The 15,326-nt window shown below is 35.2% G+C and overlaps 3 protein-coding genes across 5 annotated transcripts in view; 1 reads left to right on the top strand and 2 right to left on the bottom strand.

The window, feature by feature from the left end:
* The window catches only part of LOC115448648 (solute carrier family 12 member 6), a 601,928-nt gene that overhangs the window by 430,396 nt on the left and 156,206 nt on the right, over positions 1 to 15,326 (top strand). The gene's annotated exons all lie outside the window — the stretch shown is intronic.
* LOC115448665 (trypsin, alkaline C-like) lies at positions 4,012 to 6,360 on the bottom strand. The gene is made up of 4 exons (XM_037442868.1): positions 6,174 to 6,360; positions 5,522 to 5,687; positions 4,980 to 5,235; positions 4,012 to 4,516 (listed from the first exon to the last, which is right to left on the bottom strand). The coding sequence occupies exons 1-4, from the start codon at positions 6,259 to 6,261 to the stop codon at positions 4,217 to 4,219; spliced, it is 810 nt and encodes a 269-aa protein (XP_037298765.1). The 5' UTR covers positions 6,262 to 6,360; the 3' UTR covers positions 4,012 to 4,216.
* LOC115448664 (trypsin, alkaline C-like) lies at positions 6,448 to 10,702 on the bottom strand. Its single transcript, XM_030176164.2, has 4 exons — positions 10,623 to 10,702; positions 9,753 to 9,927; positions 8,745 to 9,000; positions 6,448 to 7,755 (listed from the first exon to the last, which is right to left on the bottom strand). The coding sequence occupies exons 1-4, from the start codon at positions 10,669 to 10,671 to the stop codon at positions 7,456 to 7,458; spliced, it is 780 nt and encodes a 259-aa protein (XP_030032024.1). The 5' UTR covers positions 10,672 to 10,702; the 3' UTR covers positions 6,448 to 7,455.

Raw genomic sequence — 15,326 nt, 5'->3', positions numbered from 1 at the left:
TTACATTTTTCTCGTATCTCTATCTTATCTGCCACGGCTAATGTCCCTTGTGCATTGGTGTGCAGAGGTATGGAAACCGAGGACACAAGAATTACCTTGGGCGCAATATAGCGTGTTTAGGCTCATAAACCCAGACCGAACTCCAGACCGGGGAGATGAAAATACTTCCTTAGCGGTACCCAACGTGAGGACCTTGGGTCAAAATTCCAAAGAATACTAGCCAAGGTTCTTATAAAGTTGAATGATATTTTTTTTCGATAATTTTTTATTTATGTCATGTTTTTGTGTTTAATCGTGTGTTTAGACAAACCCTGTTGTAAGTATTCTATTGTACTGTAACAAATAAGTAAAAGATAAACGTACGAGACTTACAAAACAAATAGCATTTTAACCAATTTAAAAAAAAACTGTATTCAACTGTATTTTTTATCAATATTTTTTTATTCAGCTTAACTAACTCACTGCACCTGATGGTTAGTGGATTAGAGTTAGATAGAAACTCGAAAACACTTGTCTTCTATAAATAATGCTGTGGATAGTAGATACTTATTTATTTATATAGCCCTTGATTATTTTTCTGCAAAGATTCATTGTCACGTACACCAGTTATAAAAAGAATATCGAATAATAATTTCTAATGTTTTCTCGAATGTTAGACATTGACAATAAAATTATTTTCCGAAAAATTGTTTTATTTTAATATCGAATATGATAATTTACAGCATGTAGATATGCGGATATCATTCTTATCAGCCTGTTTTTAATTAAAACTGTGGGTTTCCTTTTTAATCGGCTCAATACGTAATAGATAAGTTTCATGAATAAATAATGCTTAAATCATTCACATATCGAACCTTATCTTAATCTGCGTTGTGTTTTAAGTCATTGAGATATATTTTCGTGTAATAAACAATGATTATTAATACAGTACTATCAGTGAGTAATCTTGCGTAAAACCCCACTAATGTGAAACATTGTGAAGATGTTTAAATGTTTGTTACTAAGACCACCACAACTTGAATTAACATAATTGTAACAGCATGCCACATGCCAAGCAAAGCCAGTCATGTGTGAAGCCAAGCTAATGCCATGGCATGAATGTAAATACTGTAACTTTCAATCGAGGCTGCCAGAAGAATAAACATTGTCTAAGGATTATCAATTCGACGAATATTAATACCCGAAGCATTCATTTCAACATTTAGTTGTGTGCACTTGTATAAGACGGAACGCTCTTCTTCTAATAGAACACATTACTAAAATTAATAAATAAGCATTTATACGTCACCTTTCTGTTTAATAATATAGGATATGTCAGTTAGAACTTTGTTGTATCGGAACGATTCGTCAGATTTGATGAACCTTGACAAAGAGCATGAGATAAATACTATATTATTTTACATCCACCCTTATAAACTGTAATAATAATAAAATGGAATAGGATAAAAAAAATATCAACAAAAGGCTTTTCTTTTTTTATCTAAAGAAAGTGTCATTCGGCAAGAGATAAATAGATCTCCAAACTCTTGTTATATTCATTCTGCTTGCCTAATAGCTTCATCACGTTCATCTTGAAGCACCTCCGATTCTAGGGAAGAGGCTCACGTATAGTAGGAAACTATTCCACAGCTTAATGCTTCCATAACTTGATTGTAAGTAACGTATAAAACTAGATCAGGTTTAAATTTTAATGAAAAATATATTTCTAAAATAGATTTCTAAGAAGGGTAAAGTAAGCCACAGAATTGATAATGATAAATGGTAATTGGTATACTTGACTTGACCCCTATGAATAAACATGGAAATGGTACTTTTTTATACATGAATGATGGATCTAGCAAACTGCTAGCCTCATAACACACGACTGTCCATAAATAGTAAGAATCGAAAACGGTTGCTATGCGCTCGACACTCTGAGATATTAGATAAAATCAAGTCTCATAATATCATAACGCTTCGTAATTACACTGGCTACAATATGCAAGCTACATAAACCCTAACGGGGATAAGCAAATAAAAAAAAAAAACAACTCAAATATAAATCTTATTCGTGAAATCCTAACTATCCTACTATATAAAATTAACCAATACTAGGTGTATCACATTTTATGCTTGTATTAACTTTGATCAATATAAAAATGTCTCATTGACTAAAAAGTAAATAAAACAATTTTGATTTTAGCACTAATACTTTCTAAATTCTAATCCAAATCCAAATTTAAATGAGGCCTATTTTGAAGTAATAAATACCTTATAAAAACACCCGAGCAATGCTATTAATAAGTACTATTAGTAATATGTGAGCAGTAAATTTACATGGGTATTAGATACCTTTATATGTACACACCTCTTACACAAATATGTATAATCTTTTTATCAGTTTTCTATCTACCAAGAGACCTGGACTGCACGTTTAATATGTTTTACGCACGCCAAAATTTACTGTTATTGAACAAAACATTTGTTCTTAAAAAATGCCTTCCTATTAAAACAGAATGTAGGAAATTGATCAGATAAATTATTTGATGATAAGTGATCGTTACCCTCCGTGAACACAGTTAGGAGTATTATGATTTTATTACCGACATTTAGACAGATGAAATGAAAATCGAGATGAGGGAGGTAGTCCAAGGGGACCAAGCAATCTCACCAATAGTCCTATATATAAAAACAAAATCGCTACTTCAGACTGAGACAGTAAATAAATAAATAAAATAAAATACTTTATTTATCACGTAGGCGAACAAAGTTGCACTTATGATACGTCAAAACAAAGAATAAGAATAATTATTATTTCTAAACAACTATTAAAATCACTTATATAACTATGGAGATTTTAAATTAGGGATAAAGTTTATACAAAAGACTAGGTACAAAAGTACGAAGTAACCAGCTCGGGCTGGCAAGTAGGGGGGAAATAGAAGGGTAACGCGTCGCGATCCTCACCGGTGAGGACATGAGCCCTAGCCTAGCTAACCTACCAGCCTTTCACTAGCTACCTAAGTGATGACTACCCGAAGAAGAAAGGCAGAAAGAAACTCCGGGCTTTCTTTTTTGTCATCAATTGTTCAGTCCTTCTTTTGTATTTTTTCCAAGTCTTTCTTGTACATAGTCACAATAGTTATATAAGCTAATGCACGCACATCACCGTTAACATGGGATAAGATGAAATCCAATCGACTAAACCTGGAGCGGCATAAAATAAAATTAGCGATAGCAAATAAAAGAGAACATAGATTCATACTTAAATAACGGCGTACAGCGTGCATTCGCCTACATTTACAATCATAGTTTTCAATCATGAGAAAAGAAAAAAAAATAGTGATATTGAACAGGCAAACACAACATGATCGGGTGGTCGTCTTTCAAAAATTACATTTAATTAAGATATGAACAGTACCAAATTGGAGACAGGAAAAGGCATGACAGTAAGCGAGGCGGTCTAATTGGGCCTGCAGCAATGCTCATTGATCATAATATCTTACACACTAAAAGCCAGCGCTTTAGCCTGACAAAGCATTAAGATAACAGATGAGGTAATGAATTTTCCAATTCATGCAGGTTAAAGAATATACTGCGCACCTCTAAAACTTAATGACACTTATTCCCTTAAATTATGCATGATTTATTCTCCTTTATCTGCGCACTGAGCAGCACACTAGCGTTTACTCATTGAAAATAGCGCAGCCATCCAAAGCTTTTAAATTCAGTTTTTTTTCTTATGAAGCTGAAGTTTCAGTTTAAACCGTCTAATCTCTGGTACAACTGCACGTATTCTTCAAATTACATTTGAATGATAAAAATAATGTTTATCCTGAAATCAAACGAAGCTGAGAAAAAAGCGCAATCATAATTACTACAGGGCAATACATAAGCACATTTTCTATTTAAGGGTAATAACTACTAAGTTGAGATTCAAGTTTGGCAGACACATACTTGTATTCGAAGGTATTTTTAATTAATTAAAATTAAATAGATTATTAGATTGATAATACATGCTAAAGATATGGGGATCTGGACCCCGGCACCGTAATTCCATTGATCATATGAATAAAACAGTATTTCTGAGTTTTGCTTCATCACTAATATGGTAATAGTATAATAAGTCTTGACTTTGTGCATTCAGAAAAAATAAGTCAACCTTTTTTTTATTTGGCTTTATTCATCTTTTTTAACACTCACGCTGTGTCCTTTGTACAGTTCGTAGGTTTTGTAATTAAATCATTAAGGAATTCCTTTGAATCCATTCGGTAAAACGGGAAACACGTACGTTGATATTGGGATGAAAAGGGTCGCCGCAAACCATTCCAAAGGAGCAGACGCCGACAACTACATTGTTGTGGTAAAGAGGACTGCCGGAGTCCATCAAGCACTGGCCGCGGTTGCTATTATCGTTCACGCCAGCGCACAGCATGTTGTTGGTGATAGTGAAATGCCCATACCTTTGGTTGCAAATATTTTGATTGATCACTTCCAAGTGAACGTGGCGTAGTTGCTCAGAGTTCGGACCACTCTCCTGCGAATTCAATTTTTAAGTGAGGGTGGGGAGAAATTTATTAATGGAAGAACGAAGGCTAATAAATAACATACAATAATGAGGTTACCGAATAACATGAAAATTACAATAATTGCTACATGAACTGGATATGAGCTTTGAAGAGATATTTAATGAACTTCGTTTAATGAAATGAATCCCTCTCAGTAGTAGAGGAGGCCCGTGCCCAGCAGTAGGACAGTATATAACACAGGGCTGATATTATTATTTAATTAACTTTTTTTTATTATTTTGAGACCACATTTGAATACAACTAAAAAATTAACGACAGGGAACGTTTGAAAAAAAATTTGGCTTTGATGTCTATAACTAACTATACTGCTTAATGTCTTTGTTTATAATTTACTTAAAAATTTTCAATGTATAAAATCTCGTGGTAATTAGGTCTACTAAATACATGTATATTAAATTTAAAACTACTCACAAAAATATGGCCCCATCCAGCAGCCCAGACACGCTGATTGTCTGGAAGGTCGTAGGTGGTTCCAGCGATCTGGGCCGCCTGGATCACGTTAGTGTACGAAATGGAATTACTTGTTCGCATTATAGCAATGTCACTGTCAATTGTACGTGGATTGTAGTTGGGATGAAGGATGAAGGCGGCAATGTTGTGCAACACGCCTCCACTGGTCGCGAAAGAAGATCCCAAACGGGCCCTCCATTGGGCAGGATGGTCTCGTCCGTAAGAACAGAAAAGTAATTACTGAAATGAAAAGTAATATCTTGTTAACCTTAAACAGAAATGTTACCCTACTTAAAACATAATATAATATGAATTTGAATGCATAAGTTTGTGAATGTTTGCATTTATGTTAGAACTGAATGCATAAAGAGCTGAATAGATATAGAAGAAATGTCACTAATGTGACATAGGATGCAATAAGAGAACACTTATTTTAAGAAAGGAATTTCATATCAGGAAAAGCTAGAGTTACCAAAAAAATCTAGTATCTATTCACGACTTACTCAAGGCAGTGAGCTGCTGTCAAAATGTGTCGTTGATTGAGGATGGTGCCGCCGCAGTTTTGTCTGAAATGGCCGGCAGTGTCCCTGTTTGTCAGCAGGCAAGCAATGGTGGGGTAGTGGTTGATGGTTGTCAATGAACCACCGGATATTCTACCCTGGGAGACGGCTGAAATAAAAATAATATAAATATTTGTAATAAATTCTCTTCACTAGAAACGACGAAGATTTTACATTACTTATACAAAAAAATCTAGACTATGTGCAAACCGGAACATAACAGTGACTATACACTGCTGCTTAGCTGCAGAAATAGCCATTGCGATGGTACCTACCCAGGCGGACTCCCACATAATATGAGAGACCTACCGCCAGTATATGTATAAAAAACAAGCATTATCACACCCCCAAGTAAATATTACATATGATTATAAAAATTATCTGTATCAGTTAATTGCATTCCAATGAAATGTTGTAATGTATTAGTGCGATCTGATATTATTGAAATTAGCATTTTTTTTTTAATTTTTAACCCTTTTGATATTTAGAATTCGTGAAATATATAACTGTAATAAAACAAAAAAGAATATAATATCACAAGTTATTAGCACAATAGTTTCTATTCCGCGACATAATGCACTAAAAACTTACTTACCTTCTGCCGCCACAAAGCCCATGAATAAAGCAAAAAGAGCGATCTTCATATCTGCCGAAAACGAAGTGAGAGATTTAATTAACACCATAACAATTTATATGAAGTTAATATCAATGAAAATTCATTGGAATATCGAGGTAAGGATAAGATAACACACTAATTAGACTCGCAACTATCTCTTTACACTTTTACATTGTCTTGTTTTAATACAATTACCACGAATCTGTTACTGTTTAATGCAATTTATAAGTACTTATTTTTTTACTTTTGTGTTTAGAATATTTTGAGAGGATATCTACCTCCGGACTTTCATGACATTTTCCGATGCAGGTAACAAATACTATGTAGATTTTTATATTTATTTATTTATCAATTACAATATAATAAGGTGTCAGATTAGGGCCAATGTCTATTCATTTACAGAGCCACACAAGCATCTAAACAAACTCAAAACTCCAAAACCCTTCTATACATTAACTTTAATTGTAATATTATTTTTATTTATGTAAAATCAAGTTTACCCTTTGAAGTTTACTTTAGTAGAGAAAAACGATTGTTGAGAAGGACAAAAAATATTAAAAAAATGATTTTTTTTTTTGTTTATTTTGCTACTTTTGTGGCTTCATCATATTTGGATTACTGATAAAGTGGAAACGGAAGAGAAAACATGAATGGCCCTGCCTGTGACGAACACACTGTTTTATATATTCTATGTCATAGAGAAAAATGTTCACGCCAAAAACTCTTCGACACATATTATGCTTAACTCATTGTAGGGATATACATCACAAAATAAACCCCAGCCAACCTGCACCATGTATTTAAAAAACCTGATTAATATTTTTTTTTTTTACTTGAGTTAGGTAGCGATACAAAAATAGCCTATATGCTAATGCAGAACAAATTTCATCAATTACCATTTTTTCTAACAATTAATAAGTAGGTACATAGACATCGAAATATTCAAATACGCAACAAACTTTTATATTGTTAGTAAGATTTATTAAAATTTTTCAAAATTTTAATGTAACGTATAGCAATGTAATACTTATGGAAACGAATTCATTGCTCACGTTTCTTTTGCTAATATAGTATAATCAAATCAATTTTGTTACACGCAGCACATAATCGTCTGTTACCTTTTAAGAAATCATTTTTTTTGGTTTAGATTCAAAATTGCGTATAGGCCAAAATTAACAAAAAAGAATGTGTATGGTGCGATTATAATCTTTGTTTATTGAAAATATCTTATAGACCATTTTACTATTTAAAATTATTAGATTTAAGAGTGGTTTTCTATCCAAGTGGTGAAGCGAGAAACGCGTGCGTTGACTCCAGGGTACCGAGGGTCGGCACATTCAAAACCAAAGGAGCAAACACCGACGATAACACCGTTGTGAAAGAGGGGCCCGCCGGAGTCCATCTGGCACTGGTCACGGCCACCGACGTCCAGCACACCGGAGCACAACATGTTATCTGTGATGGGGCGGCTTCTTCCAGCATAACGTTGTCTGCATATCTCTTGATTAATTGTGTAAACTTGAACATGGCGAAGTTGCTCTGAGTGCTGAAGTGAATCAACCTGAGATATAAGTAAATATTATAAAATTACAATAACACAATAACAATATATAGACACGTGGTGACGTGTTAAGCCAAGTTCAAGCTAACAGAATGACGAGTAGCACCGTGTGTAATATTACCCGAACCATTTGGAGCCACTTTTGATTCTTTCATAACTCAAAACTATTTCACATAAACATGTTAAATTTGGCTCATATATTGAGAGTTGCGAGATACATATGTGCTCCAAATTTCATATATATACACCCACAGTTATTTGGATATTAACGTCCAAAAACTGTCATTTTTGTCACTGATTGACCTATGGACAAAAACTCTAACCCAATTCCAGATGACCTAAAAAGTTCAAATTTGGCATCCAGATAAGTAGTTGGATGAATACAAAGGAATAAATTAGGAACTGGTACATTTTTATCTTTTTATTATAATTATTGTTCAATTAATTGATTCTATTCGGAACACTTACTTATAGTGCCTGTAATGTAAGAATCAGCAATCAAAATTGATGGCAGGGTCTTTATGTGGACTTTAAGGTATTCACATGAATATATAACAAGCGGAATATCACACTTCACCTTAATTTATTTTATTATAAACAAGTACCTACTAATAATTTATGTACCTACAAAAAATAGTGATATCCTATCAAAAACATAAATGTGAAATTAGAGCCAAGTTCAAAATTATGATATATGCCTTGGTTGTTGACTTCAAAGACAAAAGATGAGGCAAGTTCTATGGTCAGTCCTGGAATTTATTCAAAACAACATAAAATATATTTTTTCTACTTGGCTAATTAAAATGGTTTTATGAACCCAAACAGCCCATATCTGCTATAAGTTTCTGAGGAGTTGGATATCCCGCAAACTACATGATGCTGCATCATCCCATCATGGTTCGATAAGGTGCTACAACACACAGACATAAAGATACACACCTTTATACCCCTGTTTTTCATTCGGGGTTAAAAATATAGAAAAAACTTACCGAAGTCACGCCCCATCCAGCAGCCCACACACGCTCGTTGTCCAGGAGAGGGTAGTTAGGTCCAGCGATATACGCCCGCTGTATCACGTTATTGTAAGAAATTCTAGAAGCTGTTCGCATTACAGCAATGTCATTATCTTGGTTTCTGGAGTTATAGTTAGGATGCATGATGAACTGAGCAAAATTGAAAATCACACCACCGCTACTGGCGAAACTAGATCCCAAACGAGCTCGGTAGACGTTTGGTTGGCGCCGGCTGCAAAAATAGAAATTTGAAGATTAATTATAACATCAGCTTTATATATTATAGTGTCCTACTGGTCCTGTCATAGGTACAGACCTCCTATACCAATGAAAGGGCCACGTAAGCCTATTACTATTTGCGGCTTGTGCATATGTTCGAAATGCACAAGCATGTAGGTTTCCTCACGAATTTTACCCTTACAGTTATAGTTAGCAATTTAATTAACAATAATTACACACATCAATCCTATAAGTCAGAACCATTGGGATGGCGTTGCACTTACGATCTTTTTCTAGGCAGTCACTTTAAAGGAAATATCTCAGATGATTGTAGTTTTCTCCAATTTTTCTGATAGAAATATCTGCTATAAATTGCTGACACCCACGGCACTAGTACCACGTACACACTGACCGCAGATGTTGTATGAGTTATTTACACGAACTCACTCCGACCACTCACGAGCGCATGATATCTAGTAATCGTCTTGACCATAACACTTAATATTTTGCATGGTTAGTTAGGCTCTTAATTATTTATCGAGTTCCAAATTCTAACGACATAATGACGTCCAAAAAATGTATATATTTAAGATATAGTTTGTTGTATATAGCTTATTTTATTGGCGACACTGATTTCAGAAATTATTTTGCAAAAATCTTTTGTTTGGAATATTTTCCTTTAGTTTTATATTTAAATTTTGTGTGGATAAAAGTTACTTGAATGGAATTCGAGCGAGTTTTACACAGAACTTTCTTTCGACTTACTATAGACAGTGAGAAGCTGACAGAATACTTCGTTGATTAAGAATGCTTCCGCCGCAGTTGTGTCTCCAGTGAACAAAATCTCTAGTCAGCAGAAGAGAAGCCATAACAGGGTACTGATTGATGGTGGTCACAGTACCACCAATAATCCTGGCATTGTTTGAAGCTGCGGGGACGGCTGGAACAAACAAAATAGCAATTAACTTCAAAAATCACTATAACACTATAAACAGACTATTCATTTTAAGGTTATAGCTTAAGGTCCATTTTTCATACATTTTGTTTCACCTTTAATCTGGGTAACTAAACAAGTATTGGCAAGTAAAGAATTTCAATTCACGTCTAGTTAGTGATTAGTTCTCGCAGTTGAAAGAAAAACGTAAAAATAATTAATATGCATGGATATTTCGGCCTTTAAAATTTAATATGACGAAATTTATTATATCAAATTTATTATAAGTAAAGGACAAGGTGAAGTAGAAACAATTACAATTTTTTTTTACTTTTTAGAGTTTTCACTCGCGTTGGGTGTCATTTAAAATATTACTAATAATGCCTACTAAACCATTAGAATCATTAGTTCCATAAACTATTTTATTAGCTGCAGATGTTTTTAAAAATCGCCTAGAACGACCTAGAGCGAACTTAAGCTAGGTGGACCACTTTATCGTGACGATTAAATATGATGGTCGGTTAAATAGATCAACATCGCGGAGACGAAACTGCTGCGGTAGACGGGCAAATTTTCACGATAAGATCGTTTACACAACACACGTTTATTTTCCTGTTCTTTACTATACCAGGCGTATAAATTATGTCTCAGCTTAGTTTCTAAAAGTCAAATTATTAGTATGTATCGTGAAAGTAACTTACCAGCTACGGCGACAGACCCAAGGGCTAGCAGTGCGATCAACGTCCTCATGATTGATTGATCCAAAACCAGCTTATGAAATTTCTCAACAGTAAAAGACTATATATAGTAGAGAATGGCGCTTGATTTATTATAGGTGATAAGACAGATAAGACCGTAGGGATTTGATATAACACTATACTTCCGTTTTAAAATCGATGTTGCTTAAACAATTCTTTACATTTCCAATTTCGTTAGTGTTCTGTACAATTACAGGGTCGCACAGAAATGTTTCCAATTGTAGTATCAATTGTTTTGCTTTAGCAAGAGACAAATATCGTATGACCAGACGATTGTCCAATATGTACGCAGTTTCAATGCTTTTCTCTTTTGCGAAATCAGTACTGTGTAGTAGCACAACGGATGAACAGAGATTACCGCACGATTTCCCAAGAGGTAGCTCGTGTTCTAGCTGACACTTTGTTCTGGGATTTAGAGGCTTAGATTTTCGTTTTTACCGAGAGGAGCGACATTTTCACAGCGGGAGAGCCCCGTTCCAAAAAAATAGAACCCTATTTGGTCTCGCTCCGCAGGTTGGTCGCGGAGGAGTTGATAGCCAGGCCGGAGAGCCCAAGTGAGGGAGTGCGAATCGTCAAGGCCGTGTTACTTCCACTCACCCAATAGATGGACGGATGCCGTAGCGTGCCTATGTTCCGCCTGAAGCAGGTATTATCAGATTAGGCTTAATTTGGTTCGTACCTGCGTCGAATTGGAAATAAGACGACTGTGCCATCATTGTCGCAATTGTCGGGATGATATAGCTCATCACACCCTAGAAAAATTTTCAGCCTGAGATAAAGAACGCAGCACTCCCTGCTCCGTAGTCGGAAGAGATCTCTCTCTTGCTACCGCGGGGTTTTGATGGATACACCGATTTGCACAAAAGGCCATTGACTCCGATTATCCGCGTGGGATCCTCGGACTGACACGAAACATTAATGCAACAATATTACAACATAAAAACCGTGAGAAGTAAGTTTACGGACACACTTAAAGAAAAACAGTATTATTCCTATGCATTGACCTATTCCATTTCTTTCGGTAAACATTTTGCAAGCATCCTTGTGCTTCAGTTTGAAAAACATTATAGCTAGTGTAATTCCTAGGCATTCAGTGGTTAAATAACTAACACTTCAGGATGACAAGCCCAGTACAATGCCAAGTAGGGTTTTGTAATTCAAACTTCGAGTGCTGTCGGTTTTAATTACGGGTTGTCGTTTCACTTACGACGAGTAGCTTGGTTATTATGTTAAAGAGAGAAATAATTAAATAATTAAAATGTTCAAAATTTATAAAATATGCATACTTAAAACATTTTTGGTTTCGACATAAATTATGGCATTTAATTTAATTTCAATGAAATTATAAATTTATAGTGTTTAATTAATAATCAAAACATTATAATGGTTTATTCTGCGAGGTATCCGATACACGAATCCACAATCACAATTTAGTCATTATTGATTGATAGCTCATGGTACGTCAGAATACATGGATTATGTGATTAAAGTATCAACCGTGGCTACAGTTATAAGTTTAAGTGTATATACTTAATGTCTGTCTGATTCTTCGTAGCTTCCAAACGAAGGAACCGATTTTGGGTGCGATTTTTTTTTTGTTTGAAATCTGGAGTAGTCTAAATGATTCTAAGCTATAATCAATGAAGATCTGTTCAAGAGTTTGAAGGTCATCAGCTAGTTTAGAAAATTCCACTTCAGGTGTAATTCATTTTAAATTGTATGTACTGTGGTGACTTCGGTGGTATTTCTAAGATATAGCAAAGTTGAGCTGATGCTGCAGCATCCAGTATACGGGATACCCAATCATTCAGCACCCTGCAGTAAATAGATCTTTTAGGCTTCAATGAGTTTGGCAACCACAAGGTAACTCTGTAAGTAGGTCAACGACAAATGTCCTTCCGTGCCTGAACATGCATTTGATGTGTAGACCAATTTAATTGTAATTGAATTGCCTCGTGGGGAATATAGTGTTTTTTCTTTCTCGTTCCCCCTGGCGGCACCAGAAATTTTTATGTTTATATTTTTTATTTATTATGTTTTTACTTACTTACTTATCTAACTATATGTCGTGGTTACTTTATCTACTTCTTACATATCTTATTTTATACTATTTATACCAACTTTCACACTATTTTTGCAGCTAGATTATTCTAATTTCTTACATACACATAATTTTCTCATACTATTTCATATTACATATTGATGATCTTAAATTATAATATGATTAGTAAGTATTTACATATATTCATATTTATTACCTTAACTGCTATTTTATTTTATATACTTTTGCCTTGTCTTCTATAATTTTGTGTATGCTGTCTTGATTTATTTCTATGTCTATTTCGTATTCTGTATCATGCCTATCCCATAAGTATATCGGGAAACAATCGTAATGCGGCTTAGTCTTTAACTATCTGGCAACATTCTTCGCAAGTTGATCGACCCTCTCGTTTCTCTCAATCCCTACGTACATTTAACCCAAAATAAATTAATGATTTTGTTGCGTTCCTCGGTATTTGCTAACTTTTTGTTTAATATGTGAAACAATAGGGGATAGAGACAATCACCTGTGGTGTCTATTTTAAGGGCCCACCTGGAGTCGCGAAAAATGTTGCAACGGGGTGCTTTGGCGCTCAGGGCCTCATCTACTGCGTACTTAGAAACCAGCAGGTCTGCCTGATAGTCGATGCAATACGGCTACAGCTTAAGTTTTTTGATAACTTCATCCCATAACCCCTCCTTGTCCTGATTCCCACAAAATTAATTCCAGCTCCGACTATGTGCTTTTTAGCCTCTAACTCGTTTTTTCTTTTGTCACCAGGTATGCCACGACGATCTTCTGCCTTCTGACGCATGCTGCGTAACAGACCCTAGGCTACTTGGTGGCGGCTTCTCCTTTCTACTAATATAGCGTTTTTTTTTTTTGGTATCGGACCCGCAGTCAACCCCGGGGGAAACCTCAGAATGAGAGACTGGAATCCCCCGGCTTAGCGACTGCAGGGCCTTGGAAGAAATTTGGGAGGGGATAGCGGGGAAGGAAGTGTGAGAGAAGCATAAGGAGACTTCCTAGGATGGAAAGAGGGGAGAGGACCAGGAAATATTCGCGATGTATATAGGTTTCTAAAATACTTAATAATTTTCTATTTGTTTGTATTATGGAAGACAGTAAACTTAAATTAACGAATGATTAATTACAAATCGAGTAAGCGTTCTCTAAAATCTGCCGCCCCTAAGAGGCTGCCACCCATAGGCCGCAGCCTGTACGGCCTATTTACAAGACTGCTGCACCTGATGGAAAGTAGAGTAGAGTTAGATAGAAACCCGAAAACACGTGTCTTCCATATAATGCTGTGGAAACTTATTTATTTATATTTTCATAGCCCTTAATTAACACATCTTTTTCTTCAATTATTCATTGTCACGAACACCAATTATCAAAAGAATATCAAATAATGATTTCTTACGTTTACTCTAATTTTAGACATTTATTATAAAACAATTTTTCCGAATAATATTTTTGTTTTAATATCGAATAAGATCATTTACAGTACGTAGATTTGCGCATATCATTCTTATCAGACTGTTTTTGATAGAAACTGTGGGTTTCCTTTATAATCGGATCAGTATGTAATAGATAAATTCCTCTGTGGTGTAGTAATTGTACTGCATGCGGGGACTGGCAGCGCTCTGAGGAGCTAGGTTTGAATCCCGGGCCAGACAAATTGATATTTGGGGTTTTCTGCTCAGTATCAGCCCGGAGTCTGCAAATTGTGCCCGATATGGCGATAGGCTCGGAACACACTTGGCGAAAAGTGGGTGCACTGGTTGGGCCTCTGCGGTAACCCTTCGGAGATAAGTGCATGATGTGTGTGTCTGTGTGCGTGTGTGTTTGTAAATCATTCGTATCGAACGTTATCTTAATCTGCGTTATGTTTTAAGTCATTAAGATACATTTTCGCATAATAAACAACTATTACTAATTCAGATTAATAATTATCAATGAGTAATCTTGCGTAAAACCCCACTAACGGGAAACTTTGTGAAGACGTTTGAATTTTTGTTACCAAGACCGCCAAGACATGCATTAACATAATAATTGTAACAGGACGCCACATGCCAAGCAAAGCCAAGCCAATGCCATGCCATGAACTTAAATGCAGTACATTACAATCGAACCTGCCAGAAGTTACCATTGTCTATGGTCTGCTGTTGATTGTTTGTGACGTCACACCCGATTGTTAAATCGACGAATATAACCGAAGCATTCATTTCAGGGAACATTCAGTTGTGTGCACTTGTATAAGACGGAACGCTGTCCTTCTAATAGAATATATTACTTAAATGAATAAATAAATAAGTCGTTTAGCATTTATACTCCGCCCTTCCGTTTTATAATATGGGATGTGTCAGTTAGAAGATTGGTGTCTCGGACAGGTTCTTCAGATTTCATAAATTAAAACGGGTAATAATAACAAAATGGAATAGGATGAAAAAAAATATCAGCAAAAGGTTTTCCTTTTTTTTATCGAAGCACAGCAACGTTGCAAAGTCTCATAATGCCATAATGCTTCGTATTTACATTTGCTACAAGCATATGCAAGCTATATAAACCCTAAAGGGGATTAGGAAAAAAGAACAACTCATATA

The sequence above is a fragment of the Manduca sexta genome, chromosome 25 (assembly GCF_014839805.1).
Source record: "Manduca sexta isolate Smith_Timp_Sample1 chromosome 25, JHU_Msex_v1.0, whole genome shotgun sequence".
Classification (NCBI taxonomy): domain Eukaryota; kingdom Metazoa; phylum Arthropoda; class Insecta; order Lepidoptera; family Sphingidae; genus Manduca; species Manduca sexta.
The sequence above is the reverse complement of the archived record's forward strand: the minus strand, read 5'-3'. Positions and strand labels throughout refer to the sequence as shown.

Excerpts from the sequence above, each read along its gene's own strand:
- LOC115448665 (XM_037442868.1), bottom strand. The coding sequence starts at position 6,261 with ATGGTGTTAATTAAATCTCTCACTTCGTTTTCGGCAGATATGAAGATC. Across the intron at positions 5,688-6,173 it reads GGGCTTTGTGGCGGCAGAAG|CCGTCTCCCAGGGTAGAATA; the intron begins GTAAGTAAGTTT and ends TTTTTATTTCAG. Across the intron at positions 5,236-5,521 it reads ACAGCAGCTCACTGCCTTGA|ACGAGACCATCCTGCCCAAT; the intron begins GTAAGTCGTGAA and ends CTGTTCTTACGG.
- LOC115448664 (XM_030176164.2), bottom strand. The coding sequence starts at position 10,671 with ATGAGGACGTTGATCGCACTGCTAGCCCTTGGGTCTGTCGCCGTAGCT. Across the intron at positions 9,001-9,752 it reads TCAGCTTCTCACTGTCTATA|CCGGCGCCAACCAAACGTCT; the intron begins GTAAGTCGAAAG and ends CTATTTTTGCAG. Across the intron at positions 7,756-8,744 it reads CTGGATGGGGCGTGACTTCG|GTTGATTCACTTCAGCACTC; the intron begins GTAAGTTTTTTC and ends CTTATATCTCAG.